The sequence below is a fragment of the Pholis gunnellus genome (assembly GCF_910591455.1).
Source record: "Pholis gunnellus genome assembly, chromosome: 11".
NCBI classification, from domain to species: Eukaryota; Metazoa; Chordata; class Actinopteri; order Perciformes; family Pholidae; genus Pholis; species Pholis gunnellus.
In genome coordinates this window covers 13,751,045-13,765,708 of record NC_136538.1, presented here as the reverse complement: position 1 = coordinate 13,765,708, position 14,664 = coordinate 13,751,045, and the positions used below count along the sequence as shown (strand labels likewise).

The following is a 14,664-nucleotide window of genomic DNA, read 5'->3' as shown; positions in this document are numbered from 1 at the left end:
TCAATGTTACAGTTGCAGCTGTACCACAGATGCATTTGCATCGATTTCACCGAAGCTGGAAAACACTACCCGTTGTTGTCCAGAGTCACGTCCTGATTTGACTGGTAAATGTGAAGTGTAGAAGATGTGTACATTCACGTGTTGCTTTCATTTCCACATCTTCAGTTCAACATAGTAAAACTGCTCAAATTTAAAACCCTGTGATTCTTCTTCATTCTATTCTATTTTTATAAAACACCCTCCTGTTGTTTGCAGACAAAGACTATGAATTTGATATCAACCCTCCGGTCCCTGCGGCCACATTTGTGTCACAAAATCACCACTGATAACACATCTAGGAAGGACAGTCGTATTGTATTCTGACCTCATTAATAGTAAGAGGGCGGAGGTATGTGTCCTGTAACTCCCTCTTCAGCCTGATTACACATTGTCTGCATTTTGCAAGAGCAATGAGAAGTGTACGACACAGCTTTGAAGAAGGGGGAACTTGCCTTCCCTAAAATCTTGAGGCGAACACTCTCGGGGGTGGTTGTAGCTCTTCTGCAGGTTTCTTCATCTTCAGAGGGCGTTTGGACCTGTGTGGCCGACCATGCCTTCTTACACAGTGACTGTTTCCACAGGGAGCCAGTGGTTCGCAGGGACGGATGATTATGTCTACGTTACTCTGGTGGGCACGGAGGGATGCAGCGAGAGAACGCTGCTGGACAAAGCTCTGTACAATGACTTTGAGAGGGGGGCGGTAAGTGACGTTACACTGTGAGGATGACTGTGTGACAAACACATTCATTTTTTAAATTCTGATGAATGCCGAGCATCAACAACTAGACACAAACGCTGGGTGAGATTGTTGACATGCTGACCTGAAAGAGGAAGACGTTACAACAAAGATGTAACTTCAAGTTGACTCTGTTTGAAAATGAACAGCTTTTATTTTGGAGGGGAAAACAAAAATGAGTAGAAAGAAGAAATCTAAGAAAATATTTGCTGTTCTGAACGTGAAGTCGGTTTGAATGGAAAATATAAAAATCTTTTATAAATGTTTTCTTATCTTTTACATTATACTGCACACTGTTCAATGTCTTTCCACAATGCCACTAAAATATATTTTTGAATAAATAAACTGTTACAAATATAGCCGTAAGATGAGATATAAGTAGTTTGTTATTAGATCTGACTTCACATAGTGTTTCAGTATAAAAACATAAAATAAAGACAATATAAAGGTAATAAATATACTAGAGATTAAAATAAATAAAAGTAAACAAAAGCAATACTAAAGAGGTGGGGCTTGGTAAAGGTGCGATGAGGTATTAAAGTTAAAATGTAGCATCAATTTAGCATTCTTCATACAGTTTTTTAAATAAAACGCTTTTTGCCATTGTAATTTGTTGCCCCTTGCAAAGCTGCAATTTAAGTTGAAAATATATATTTCATGCACATAAATAATGTTTTTATTATATAAAATACTAAAGTCACATATGTTCGCTTCCTACAACGTTCTCTGCATGTGTGAACATGGTATTACCTGTGAAATTCATGTTCCTTACAAAAAAGCACATGTGACATTGATGTATGTGAAATGTGTTTTACCCGTTTTCCTTAAAAAGAACAACACAAAACTAACAATACACACCTGATTCACTAAGTTACTCTACTTTTTAAAGCTTATTTATTTAGCCGCTGACTAAATTGCAGGTGGACTCTTATGACGTGAGGGTCGGGGAGAACCTGGGAGAGATTTTGTTGGTGAAGATTGAGAAGAAGAAGTACTGGGTGCATGATGACTGGTACTGCAAGTACATCACAGTCAAGACCCCGTCTGGAGACTACTTGGAGTTCCCCTGCTTCCGCTGGCTGGTGGATGACAAGGAAGTGGTGCTGCGGGATGGAAGAGGTACATCAGTTCACTTTATTTAGTTTTCCTAACAGACCGCCTGCCTCCTCGCTGTCATCAGTCAGAGTCTGCAGTAACGAGCTCCGTCCCTCATTGTCTTGTGTCTGTTGCAGCACATCTGCCTCAGGATGATAAGACCAGCCTGGTCAAGCAGCACAGACAAAAAGAGCTGGACATGAGGAGGAAAACCTACAGGCAAGTTCACTCTGCACATGCAGTGTGTGGTTGTGTGTTACAGAAGGCTGAGGCGGCTCACTAACAACTCTGCTGTCCTCTGCAGATGGAAGGAGTGGCAGCCAGGCTTTCCTATGAGCATAGATGCTAACAGACACAAGGATTTGCCCCGGGACATCCAGTTTGACAGTGAGAAGGGAGTGGACTTCGTACTGAACTACAGTAAAGCGTACGTGCTCCCTCAAACAGGCCGCTGTAGTAGAGCTTTAACAGGTTTACATTAGTTGTCAGGACAACTGACGCCCCCTCAATACAGAACAGAGTGATTCAATGGAGCTTTAACGCCCGAGATGTTTTTCATCTTTCATGATGCCACGGTCACATGTTGAGCACCAGCTATTTTCTGTACACATGATTTCCTGGATAAACAGAAGGGTCATTGTGTGTTTATTACCAGGGACATTTGCATTGCGCCTTCGTGCAGGCATGAGAGCTTGCACAGAGACACAATACCAAAACAAATCCCAAACTGTTTGCATCATGCAGTACTTCTGCTAAACATTGCAAAAATATCAAAGCTGCAAAGCTTCTTTCTGCAGAAAATCATCATAACTGCATACAGTATAACACGTTTAGAGTTTAATTGGCATAGTAAATGAAAATGCATCTGATTTTTGAAAATACTGTGACCTTTTTGCTATGAATATGGTGATGAATGTAATGCTGATGATCATGATGATGATGACTTTCCAGAATAGAGAACCTGTTCGTGAACCAGTTCATGCACATGTTCCAGTCCTCCTGGAGTGACTTCGCTGACTTTGAGAAGATCTTTGTGAGAATCAAAAACACAATCTCAGGTCAGCCTCACATATGTGATGTGATATGATGTGATGTGATGTGATGTGATGTTATGTTATATTATATTATATTATATTATATTATATTATATCCAGAGTATGTGATGCAACACTGGAAAGAGGACTTCATGTTTGGGTACCAATTTCTAAACGGCTGCAACCCCGTGGTGATCCGAAAGTGCACCAAACTTCCTGACAAGTTTCCCGTCACTCATGAGATGGTTTCTGTCAGCCTGGAGAGGGAGCTGACTCTGGAGCAGGAAATAGAGGTAGACGGTGTCTGTTTCTGTGAACCTATATTCAGTTATGTCTCACTTAAATTGTCCCACTGACGTATTGTGTGAATCAACGTTCCGGCTCCAGGCAGGTAACATCTACATAGTGGACTACGAGGTGTTGGAAGGCATCAGTCCTAACCGCACAGACCCGTGCACGCTGCAGTACCTGGCAGCTCCGATCTGTCTGCTCTACAAGAACGCTCGGAACAAGATCCTGCCCATAGCCATACAGGTACTGAGATGGTGAGCCGCAAATTACGGAAACATTTCAGTATAAATCAATTTCTTCATGCCTGCCCCTTGTCCTGCCAGCTTGGGCAGACTCCAGGGGAAAACCAACCGATCTTCCTGCCCACCGATGGTCAGCACGACTGGCTGCTGGCTAAGATCTGGGTCCGCTCAGCCGACTTCCAGTACCACCAGACCATCACACACCTGCTCAGGACTCATCTGATAACAGAGGTGTTTGCTGTTGCCATGCACAGGCAGCTCCCTGCTGTTCACCCTGTGTATAAGGTAAAACTCTGACTGGTCAACTGACTGATTGATTCATTTGATTGATTGATTCATGGATTGATTGGTGCTCCTTCTTCCAGCTACTTGTCCCACACATTCGTTTTACCATGGCAATCAACACCAAGGCCAGAGAGCAGCTCATCTGTGAGTGCGGCATCTTTGACAAGGTGAGTTTGTGGATACAGAAAAACGTAATACTCTCAACTGATTTTTTAGTGAAATTTACCCCAAAAACGGAGGAAAAGAACCCCAAAAGGCCTTTTACCTTCCTCTAATGAAACGACATGTCACAGTTATATGTAGACTCATAGGATTTCTTTGCTTAAAATAGGTCATAGTGCATTCAGTAATGGACTCTCAAAAGCACCATAAATAGCTGCAAGAGTAATGAGGGTGACGCTGTATCTTCTCCATCCTCGTCAAGGCAAACGCAACAGGTGGAGGCGGTCACGTCCAGATGATTCAAAAGGCCATGAAGTCTCTGACTTTCAGGTCTCTGTGCTTCCCGGATATTATCAAGGCCCGCGGTGTGGACGACAAGGAGGAGCTGCCCACCTACTTCTACAGAGACGACGGCTACAAGGTGTGGGAGGCCACCAAGAGGTGAAGAACAACTCTTTGTAGGAGTTTTTGTAGACGGCACTGAAGAATAGTTTGTGTGTTTGAGGGACAGAAAACAGCCATAACAACAGATTATTATCAACAGTTACTTTCTCTATACCTGACTGCTTTCTTCTTTTCTTTCTGGCAGTTTTGTGTCTGATGTGGTGCATATTTACTACACCAGCGATGAGACGGTGCAGGAAGACGAAGAAATCCAGGCCTTCATTAAAGATGTGTGCAGCTTCGGTATGCAGGACTTCGATAACTGTGGTGGGTACACATTACCGACTCCCTGTTGTCTCATTATCCTCAAAATGTAGCAATATTTAAAGTTTATCTTCCCAGGGAGAGAAGCAGCTCAACGTTCAATTTCTTTATTAGTGTTGGGTTTTCTGGAGGAGCAGGTATGTCAGGGAACAGACAGCATTACAAATTCACATCTGTTCCGTTATAGACGAATAGCTTCAGGGTGAAGACAGGAAGCCACAGGATGGTGATGGTGTCACTGCTGCAGTGTTGTAAAACCCTTCTGGCATTTCTCCATTACCTGCATTGTGCAAGGATATTTCACACAGGGATTTTGTACAGATTCAAGCTCACTTTGTCAATCTTATCTGTGCACAGAATTTCCCAAGTCCCTGAAATCACGTGAGGAGCTGACAGAGTATCTGACCGTCATTGTGTTCACTGCTTCGGCCCAGCATGCAGCGGTCAACTTCGGACAGGTGAGTAATAGATAATCAACCTAATATTCAATATCTTAAATTTATAAGTCTGATGTGAAGGGAGTTCTGAAGGTCCTCTGACTGTTGAGTGTGTGGAGGAGGAAGTACTCATATTCTTGACTTCAGTAAAACTACCAGAACAGCATACAAATACTCCTTCATTCAAAATCCTATTTAAGTAAAAGTACAATATTATCAGCAAAATGTACTTAATATATCAAAAGTAACATTGCTTGTTCTGAAGAAAAATGTGACTGATATATTATAGTAGATTATATTATTGGATTTCTAATGCTGATGCATCCTGTTTTAACTACTATAAACAGCAAAGTAGTTCATTCCAGTCATCAGCGGGTCACAAGATAAATCTGAGGAGTCATGAGATGATTAATGGGGCAAGAAAGGAGAACATTTTTTTTTGTATACTTTTCTCAGATTTTTGAGGCCAAGCGAGAAACAGCTTTCTGAGTAAGGAGGTCATCAGAAAAATTTGGATTTTCACTGGTTTATTATTTAACAATGCGTAGTATTTTCTGTAATGCATCTAGTAATCACAGCTGTCAGATAAATGTAGTGGAGTAAAAAGTACAATACTTGAGTCAAAATGACTGCATTCACATTCTGTATCTTTGTGTACATTGTGTGTAGTACGACTGGTGTTCCTGGATCCCCAACGCTCCATCTACCATGAGAAGGCCCCCGCCCAACCAGAAGGGCCTGGCAAACGTGAACTTGATCATCGAGAGCCTTCCTGATCGCGGACGTTCCAGCTGGCACCTGGGGGCCGTCTGGGCCCTCAGCCAGTACCAGGAGGGAGAGGTACGGAAAGGGCACCCAGTGTCCAGACACACAGGCAATCATTCTTACACACACACGTCTTAGTACAGTACAGACTTGTTTTAAGGACCAGTGCGCCTTGCAGTGTACCTCCTGGCTGAATGACCCCTCTCCCTCTCCTTGCAGCTGTACCTGGGCATGTATCCCGATGAGCACTTCATAGAGAAGCCAGTGAAGGCGGCCATGGAGGCGTTCAGGAAGCAGCTGGCAGAGATAAGCAGCTCCATCAAGAAGAGGAACGACGGAAAGAAGCTGCCGTACTACAACATGTCCCCCGACAAAATCCCAAACAGTGTCGCTGTTTGAGGAATAAAATCACGAGTCTGCGAAATATTTTGCCAATAGCACATTGAAGTTCTGCTGATATCACTGAGATGTTAAAAAAACTCTGTCACCCGAGTGTGTTCCTGTGGTACTTCTGTATATTAAAATGTGCTGACAAAAAAAAAAAAGAGCCTCAACTTTATGTCTTAATTGTTTTTTGTCTGCTCCTTCTTCGGTGGTGTAAATCAGAAGATGTTGAACTGCTTCACATCTAGTGATACTGAAATATTAACCTTTTCCAACAAATCCTGTTACCACAACATTCAAATTCTAAACACACGGCTTACATTGAAAGACACAAAGCGTTAAAAGTAACTTAATTTTTATTTGGTTGTTCTTTTTAATTCTACATACTTTGTTCAATAATGGGAAATTAAACTGAAAAACACATCAATATTTATTTTAAAAACATAAGTACGTTTACAAATTTTTTACAGTTACTATTCCAAAGTAAATTCACAGACAAACTTGTGGAATGATATCATAAGACAGGGGAACAGTCATATATGTTCAAGTCCAGTCAGTAGTAAACAAATGTAGCTTTATGCAAGTTACACTATTCCCAGACATGATCAAACGTAAGCGACAGGGTCGAGACAATGTGCTTAGTAGGATTATAAAATGAAGAAATCACTTCATCATGAGAGGCGGCACTAAGAAAGAAAGCAAAGAATAAAAAGCTGCTCTCAGAGAGGAACACGTCTGCTTATAAAAGCGTCCCAAAGTGGCCTCAAATCTTCTGTCTCAGACTTCATGAAAGGAGCCAGCTCCTATGACTAGAAAGTAAAAAAAAAAAAAAATCACAATCTGTAGTCCATCTTCTATCTTCCACCTCAAGGAAACTACATGTCTAATTATTCCATGTTGTTTATTTGAAAAATATGACATGATTAAATGGGATTCTGCGGTTTAATGTCTATACATTTAGGACAAAATTCATCAAGCATTTTAAAAAGCAAGACGGTAGAGCAGATATTCACAATCAAGCTTTTTACAACTCTGATATCTGAACTGCGAAACAAAGTGATGTTCAGGTATTTATGCCTGGGAACAAAAAAAAAGTGTAAGTTGCATAAAAGTACTAATGAAAGGGTTTTTTGTTTTTTTTAAATGAACAAATTGTACTCTGTTTTCTTTTTAAAATAAATACAACACAAAATGAAGAAATAATCATTTTATACCCAGAGGACACCCTGGACATTAAACACCATTACATAACTATAGAATAGAATATCAACAAAAGGGTAATTGCACTTTTTATCTGTCTATTTGCACTGAGCCTCGCGGGTATCAAAGTTCCAGAGAAGCTTCTCATTACTAGGTCTTAATCCAACTTGACACACAATAACTCCCTCGGCTCATATTATGTATTAAAATTATATTAGACTCCAGATCTCAAGTCACTGTGGGGCATATACACAAGTACAGTATGAGTTGTTGCAAAAAAGACAAAGCATGGATTTCAGTTATTGCTGCTGCTGCTGAGCAGTAATTGTGTCACACATGTTGTTGGACCATCGTTGTTCACAGACAGTACACTGGTATCAAAGACAGTTTTTTGTGTGTGTGTGTGTGTGTGTGTTGCTGGAATGGCTGTGAGGCTCAACATGAGCCTGGCATCACTGTGCTCCCACATACACAAAGCACTTACAATGACTGTAAGCCCCAAAACACATCGCCCTGAGAAATCAACCGCTGCCGACATCAGACATCAGCTTCTCGCCAGCAGATGGCTCTCCAGTCAGCTCATCAGTGAGAGATGACTTGCACTGTACTGTATATCGGTCTGTCACAGGCAGCAAATGTATGTGTGCATGCATTGCATCCAATCGTTCATGCTGTAATAATGCAGTGACAGTATTTAACTTGTGCTTCCTTTTAGAAATGAAAAAAAAAAAAAAAAGGTGTTGGAGCAATTTGTCTCATTTGAGCGACATGAGGCCAGATGTGAGATAAAGTTAACACTCCATTGATTGGGAGGTCGTGTGATTACCATGTGATGAGAGTCTGTTAAAAAGAAAAAGAGAAACTTTCGCCGTAGAAGAGACTTCTGCTTGTCTGAAACGCTCAATAACAATCATATCTTTCACCTTATTCTCGTGCGTTAACGTAACTGAAGGGATGAGTTGTAAATGTGTGGGTCCTGCAGAGCAGAACCCGATTCAGCAGTCAAAATTCAAATACACACAGTTACAGCTTAATCAAAACTATCAATTTGGGATCAATCAACGCACTGCCTGAACGGTGGGAGGACAGACTGAAAATAGGCAGCTGTGAATTTCCCAGGGCGTATCCCGGGACCAAGCAAACAAATCAGCATATTAAAAGCTGCACATGGAATATCACACTGTAAATACCGTGTCATTCGCATGATAGAAAAACATGAGCGGTGCCGTTTATGCCCAAAGGCTCTCGCAATGTTCTCAAGACATGGAAATTATCTCGCAATTTCCTGTGACCAGTAAAAAAAAATCTTTCTTTTCTTTTTTTCTTTTTTTAATTTCTTTTTTTAAAGTTTACATTCTCAAAGCCTTCAGAAAGATCATGTTGGGGTACAGAAGTCATGTGGCTGGATTTTCCATTATCTGCATTAGAACTTTGAGTCTGACGTCGTATTCAAAATGATTTTTTTTTGTATTTTGACTAAAACACTCAGATGTTTCTTTCAGCATGAATTCATTTCTTTAACCACCAATTCCTTTTTTTTGTCATCCACAGGAGGCTTAATATACATGTATATGCGCGTGTGAAGAAATGTCAAATAAAACAGGAGTTTGAAGTTTGAATGTGCTCTCCTGCATGTACAACATATACAGTAAGACTTTATTCATATTAAAGAAAAAAAGGGCAAGAGGAAGGGAGGGGATTTGTTGTGGGAACTAAAAAACAAAAGTGCTTCAATGCATGTCCAGATCATGGTCTGGTCGGATCCAGAGCAGCTCTGGGCTGACGGACCACAGCAAAAGAGATGGCAGTAGCTGGAATGTTCCAGAGATCCGATGCGTGGCGCTACATACTGATCCACGGCAGTTTAGCCCCGAGACTCACAGGAGGTAAAAACAAACAAATCGAACAAACCCACAAGCAAAGAAACCACGCATCAGAAATGTGTCGACCTCCGGGGCTGTTTGTGAGTCTGTTTGTCTCAGTCCTGCTCTCCCAGAGGTGTACAAACAAGAGCGTGTGTGTGTGTGTGTGTGTGTGTGTGTGTGTGTGTGTGTGTGTGTGTGTGTGTGTGTGTGTGTGTGTAAAGTGGTACGCTCCAGGCCTCTTCAGACCTATATAGAAGTCAGTAAAAACAGTCTGGTCCTAGGAAAGGAGAGACGTGGATTCAGGGTGCAGGTGGAGGAAGGGATAAGATAGGATGAATGTGGATAGAAGAAGACGATCATTGTCTGTTTGTCTCTGTGGACGAAGTGTTGGGAATATAAGACGTCCAGAAGAGGACAGTGGGTCAGTCTGGGATCAGAGGAAGAGGAGTGTGTGGTCGTTCCTCAGTCGGCGAGCGTTTCCACAACGGCTGCTCTTCACTGTGTGCCTGTCTGTGTGTGAAGTATGAGTAGTAGGACAACCATGGACTGAGTGGTCAGACATGGAGCACCTCCATACTGTAGTCCTCCGTCTCCGTGTACTGGGAGGAGTTTGTGTCCGACAGGGTTGGCGCCAGAGCTTCCTTGTTCTCCAGACTTGGCTCCATGAGGGGCGGCTTCTCCAGTAACAGCTTTTTACACGTTTCTGGCCGGTTCTGGACGTATATGACCCGGTTGTAAGCCTTGAGTCTCCTCCATAGATGGATGTAGACTTTGCACTGGACGTACATGAACACCAGTCCACCCGTAAAGCCGATGGCCACCACCACCAGTTTGGTCCAGAAAGGCCATTCTAGGAGTCCTGAGGAACAGAGAGCAGACAAAAAAAGAAACATGTGCACCAGTCAAACATAGACCAGAAAAGAAATAATGCAAAACAAATTCAAACCAGTTGGGAAATAATTGCATTTTAGTATTACCGTTGCATGAATGTGATAACATTTCCTGATTTCTCAGATATTTCTTTCACTGAATTAGAAACTATTTCTAGATTGATTTTCCTGAAAAATGCATCACACAACACATATCCACAATGTGACATACAACTCATACGGTGATAGAGGATTCTATGCAGATCGCCAACTACTTTTAGGAACAGTCTGCACTTACAACTACATTAAATAAACTACCATAAATAAATGCTCATTGTGTAATCATTGATAAATGTAATCATCAACATGAATAAAAACAAATGGGGGCTTCCTAGTGGACCCTCATTTCCTGCCATCTCGCCAATGTTTCTGTCAATTTCAGGCATGAAATACCCCCCAAAACAATTGCATATAACAAAAAAATGATTGCTTGAGAAGCGAGAACACCACTAAAAAATTACAACACTAGCAGCAGGCTTTAAAAATGGTGATTCGTAGTAAATTTGCTAAACTGTGCGAAAACATTTCTATGCCTCCTGAGGCAGTTGTCTGCAAATTGCAAAAATGGCGAAGCCATAAAGCTCCAAGTAAGAGGTAAAAAAATATTAAAATGATGGGAGTGTACATTTTTGTAACAAGCTGCAACGCAAGGAGGCATAACAGAGATCTTCAAAAACAACAAGGAGAAAACAAAAATAATCTTTTAAAGATTCACAGCTGTTGGCTATAATATTTCAGGTAGTTTGAGATATTAAGGCAAAGAAGGTCCACAAATGAATTACTAAATCCTGCCCTTGATGATAGAATAAATATATGGAATGAAATACAAAATGCTTCATATAATGGGAAGAATACAGAGTATAATCAGTCAGGTATTAACTATGCTTATATATAACTTCATGAGGAGAGATTAGCAAGTTGTTTGTTGTGTGAGAATATGTCAGTGAGGTCTTTTCTAATTAAGGATAACACAGAAAATAAATCACAGCATGTTTGACTCAGTGTCTCTCTGCATTCATTAGGTTGGAACATTCAGTGAGGTGGTGTGAATATATATATATTCAGCTTTAAGGGTGAAGAAACATTATTTTTATCCTGAAATCAAGGCAGACAGGGGAAGGAAAGGGAAGGAAAGGGAAGGAAAGGGAAGGAAAGTGCAGTTGGAAAAGAACCAGACACAGCTGACAGAAAAGCTGACGGGGAAAACACAATTTGAAAGCCAAAGGGCCAAAGTTGAAATGTTTACCTGGGATTCTTCCGGCTGCATGAGTAAAGAAAGTGTAAGTATCATGTTTTACCAAAGACACACAAACAGATTGATAGAAATGCGCAGAAATTGAAAGAAAAGTCAAGTATTACAGTTGGATGTAACTCATCATGCAATCATAAACAAATCAAAGAAGACAATGGAAAACATTTCAAGGCACATTCGATCTTAATTCAAAGATTATAATCTTTGCAAGCACATTGGGAGACAAAACATAACCTGGCCTCTGTGTGACTTGGCAGAGGACAAACAGGACTGGTGAGGAGCTATTTGGCACCACCATGGTGACTGAACCTGACAGCCCACTGGGACTCTAACAAGTCTGAATCATCAGGTCGGGCTAAACAGGCACAGCCTGCTCTTCCATCTGTACGCTGTCTCAGAAGCACCAAATATGCCAAAGAGGAGTGAGCGGCAGCAGACGTGGTGCCAGCGGATGATACAGCAGCTCATCGTTAAAGCAGCCGTCTCCATTTTTAGCCCCGGTAACGAGAGCGCGGCGCTCCGTCAATCAATCTGTCCGTAGCTCAGTGCTGCTGACCACTTTGTTGGAGATGGAAATAAGGAGCAGCCCAGGCTCTAAGGGCTGCCGAAGGGACTATTTAACTCCTGCTCACGTTTTCCTCTTACTTTGACGTTTTAAAAAGACCATAACGCCCTACTGACCACTTGCTACAGTCAGCAGCCGGTTAGCTCACTATTTTACAAGTTAAATCCCATTTGTTCAATCTGGTACACCTGTCCACAGTAACACTATGTTCCCTTGTGACAGAGCCAGCCTAGCTGCTTCCAGTCTTTGTCCAAACTAAAGATTTCCGACTGTAGCTTCAAATACAGTATAAACTCTCAAGAGAGGGCCTTTTGTTGACGGGACTAATCACCGAAAATACTTTCAACTTGTAATTTTAATTCACATCACGCACACAAAACCTGATTTAACTCCCTTGAAGAAGTTAAGGATGAACCAAAACCACCTCACTCTGAAAGTCACAATCTCAAATTGGATCTTATAATGATGGATGTAAAGATCTACTTTTAAAATCTCTTTTCTATTATCTCTGAACTTTTATGGACCACAGGTCTGAAATCAAAGCGAACTGAATTGAAGTGAAATTCCAAAATACGAACAGACGGAAGATAATCTCTGAAAGAATCTCAGCACACCCGTCTACACATTGGTTCGTGCCTTTGATGCCCGCGGAGCTTCTGCAAGTGAATTACGCCGACATGTATTCCAGTCTTAGAGAACATTTCACACTATTTGAACTCAATACTGAAATAACACTACAGTTATGCAGATGTGTCATTAAATACTGAACATGGATGACAGTCTAGAATGGATGACATCCAACACAAACAACAACGTTACGTCAATGTATGTTTGTGTGTGCGTCCCAGTCATGCGCTGACCTTGTTTGATTTCCTCCGCTGTCCTGTCGATGAGGACGTACAGCGACCACACCACGCAGGTGATGGCGATGACATGGAAGGTGACCGAACAAATGATCTTCCTTCTCTCGCTCGCCGTCATCTGTAGCTTCTCCCACTGCGACAGAGAGCAGGAGAGGACAAAGAAAGAACAATTTGAGGAGGTCAACTATACATTCACACGCAAAGACCGCAGCTTTCAAAACACACACACACACACACACACACACTCAACACTTAAAGCGATAAAACTGTTAAAAGCGTTTGGCTTCTGTGATTAAGATCCAATGCTACATAACGTTTCTTGGCGTGGCGAGTAAAACAGAGAAGAAACAGCCCACAGGTCATTGGCTTCACAATACATTATCAGGAACCGAGCCCAGCGTTACAAAGAAAACACAAAATGTAATGCCGGCACCATCAGAGCTGTAAATGAGCTGTATAGCCTCTCAACATCCAAAATGCATTCCTTTGATTGCAGGGTCATTTTGAAGAGAAGCGGGAATTGCAGTGCGAGATGAAACCAAGCACCCTTTGATAAACACTTTACACCGAGACCGACATCCTCATCTCATCTTTGAACAACTTCAATATTCACCAGTGCCATTCAGAAGCTATTACCAGCTGAGCATTTGTTAAAGGCCCTTTGTGCAGCTAATGAAGGGTGGCGGGATTTTAATTAGTGTCCTGCTATCTCCAGGCCACAGCGATTGATAAGAGCCGTTATTGGGCGTGTGCCATCTCTGACTCCTCCTCCCCAACGAGCTCCACTTCTGAAAAAATGCTTCAAAAGTCGGTGTCATGCTTGTGTTATCCGTGTGACAGATTGGAGGCAGCTTTTGGCATTTTCTGCCTCACATCGACGGAGTGACGTGAGCCAAGTTCGGACACTTGGAGCTGCAATGAGGCTGAACTAATGAACGAGTGCCGTAATTGACTCCAGACAAATATGCACACATGCAAACTATGTCTTACCTTGCGCAGTGGTTTGAGCTTGGTCTCCATGATGAACTCATATTTGCAGAGCTCACAGCAGCGAGTGTCGGAGCTCTTGATCCACTGCTGTAGACAGGACTGGTGGACGAAGCGCAGGCTTCCCGTGCAGTGGCATGGTGTGATCAGAGGACTCTCCTCATCCCCTTCACAGTGACAAATCCTACAGGAGCCAAAGAAAACAGTCAACACTAAGCTAGGAGGGCAAGGCAGCTGTAATAAGAGGAAGACAGGGGAGAGGAAATATCAAAAAGAGGAAAGTTAGCAGGCAAAGCTGACATATTTTCCCAAACTCCAGGAAAGTTGATTTTTGCGAGCAAACTTGGAGCATTCTCGAGTAGTAACAGGACAACATGCTCATTAATTCCACACTTGCCACCGATATAGGAAAGCAAGACAGGTGGAAACATTATTTCACAAATATTGAGACGCTGAACGCAGAAGACGGCACATGTCCCACATGAATAAACTCAATCAAGTCTAACTCATTTGATTCAAAGCACTTCATTTGCAAATCAAAATGACATTTTCAGAAAATAACCTCCTGTGTTCTCGCAACGTCGCAGCACAAAATAGATGAAAGCAATTTGAATCCCAGATACTCTGCAGTTGTAGCAGCAGCAGCAGCAATCTTAAGTCTCAATGTTGGAAGAATTGATAAAAGTTGCCTGTAATGATTTGTTCTTATGAACAGATTATAAATTGGATATTATTCACTATTAACTATATAAAAGTGAATATTGATACACTATTTTTTGACACTCTCAATGTTTCAGTTGCTTTGATCCAGTTTGCATTTGTACT

At 41.7% G+C, this 14,664-nt stretch overlaps 2 protein-coding genes across 2 annotated transcripts in view; one reads left to right on the top strand and one right to left on the bottom strand.

Moving 5' to 3' along the window:
• Positions 1 to 589: 589 nt before the first annotated feature.
• On the top strand, positions 590 to 6,312 carry alox5a (arachidonate 5-lipoxygenase a; the record flags this gene model as incomplete). Its single annotated transcript, XM_079168282.1, has 14 exons — positions 590 to 739; positions 1,696 to 1,894; positions 2,008 to 2,089; positions 2,175 to 2,297; positions 2,822 to 2,928; positions 3,025 to 3,197; positions 3,292 to 3,438; positions 3,519 to 3,722; positions 3,803 to 3,889; positions 4,147 to 4,325; positions 4,474 to 4,595; positions 4,950 to 5,050; positions 5,699 to 5,869; positions 6,014 to 6,312. 14 exons carry the CDS (start codon positions 590 to 592, stop codon positions 6,191 to 6,193), a joined length of 2,025 nt encoding a protein of 674 aa, XP_079024408.1. The 3' UTR covers positions 6,194 to 6,312.
• Positions 6,313 to 6,536: 224 nt separating this feature from the next.
• marchf8 (membrane-associated ring finger (C3HC4) 8) overlaps positions 6,537 to 14,664 on the bottom strand; it is a 67,216-nt gene continuing 59,088 nt past the window's right edge. Inside the window, exons 5-7 of the mRNA XM_079169091.1 lie at positions 13,843 to 14,023; positions 12,850 to 12,985; positions 6,537 to 10,102 (exon numbers count right to left, since the gene is read on the bottom strand). Of these exons, the coding sequence (XP_079025217.1) occupies positions 9,798 to 10,102; positions 12,850 to 12,985; positions 13,843 to 14,023 (622 nt within the window). The 3' untranslated portion in view covers positions 6,537 to 9,797. The remainder of the gene's footprint in view (positions 10,103 to 12,849; positions 12,986 to 13,842; positions 14,024 to 14,664) is intronic.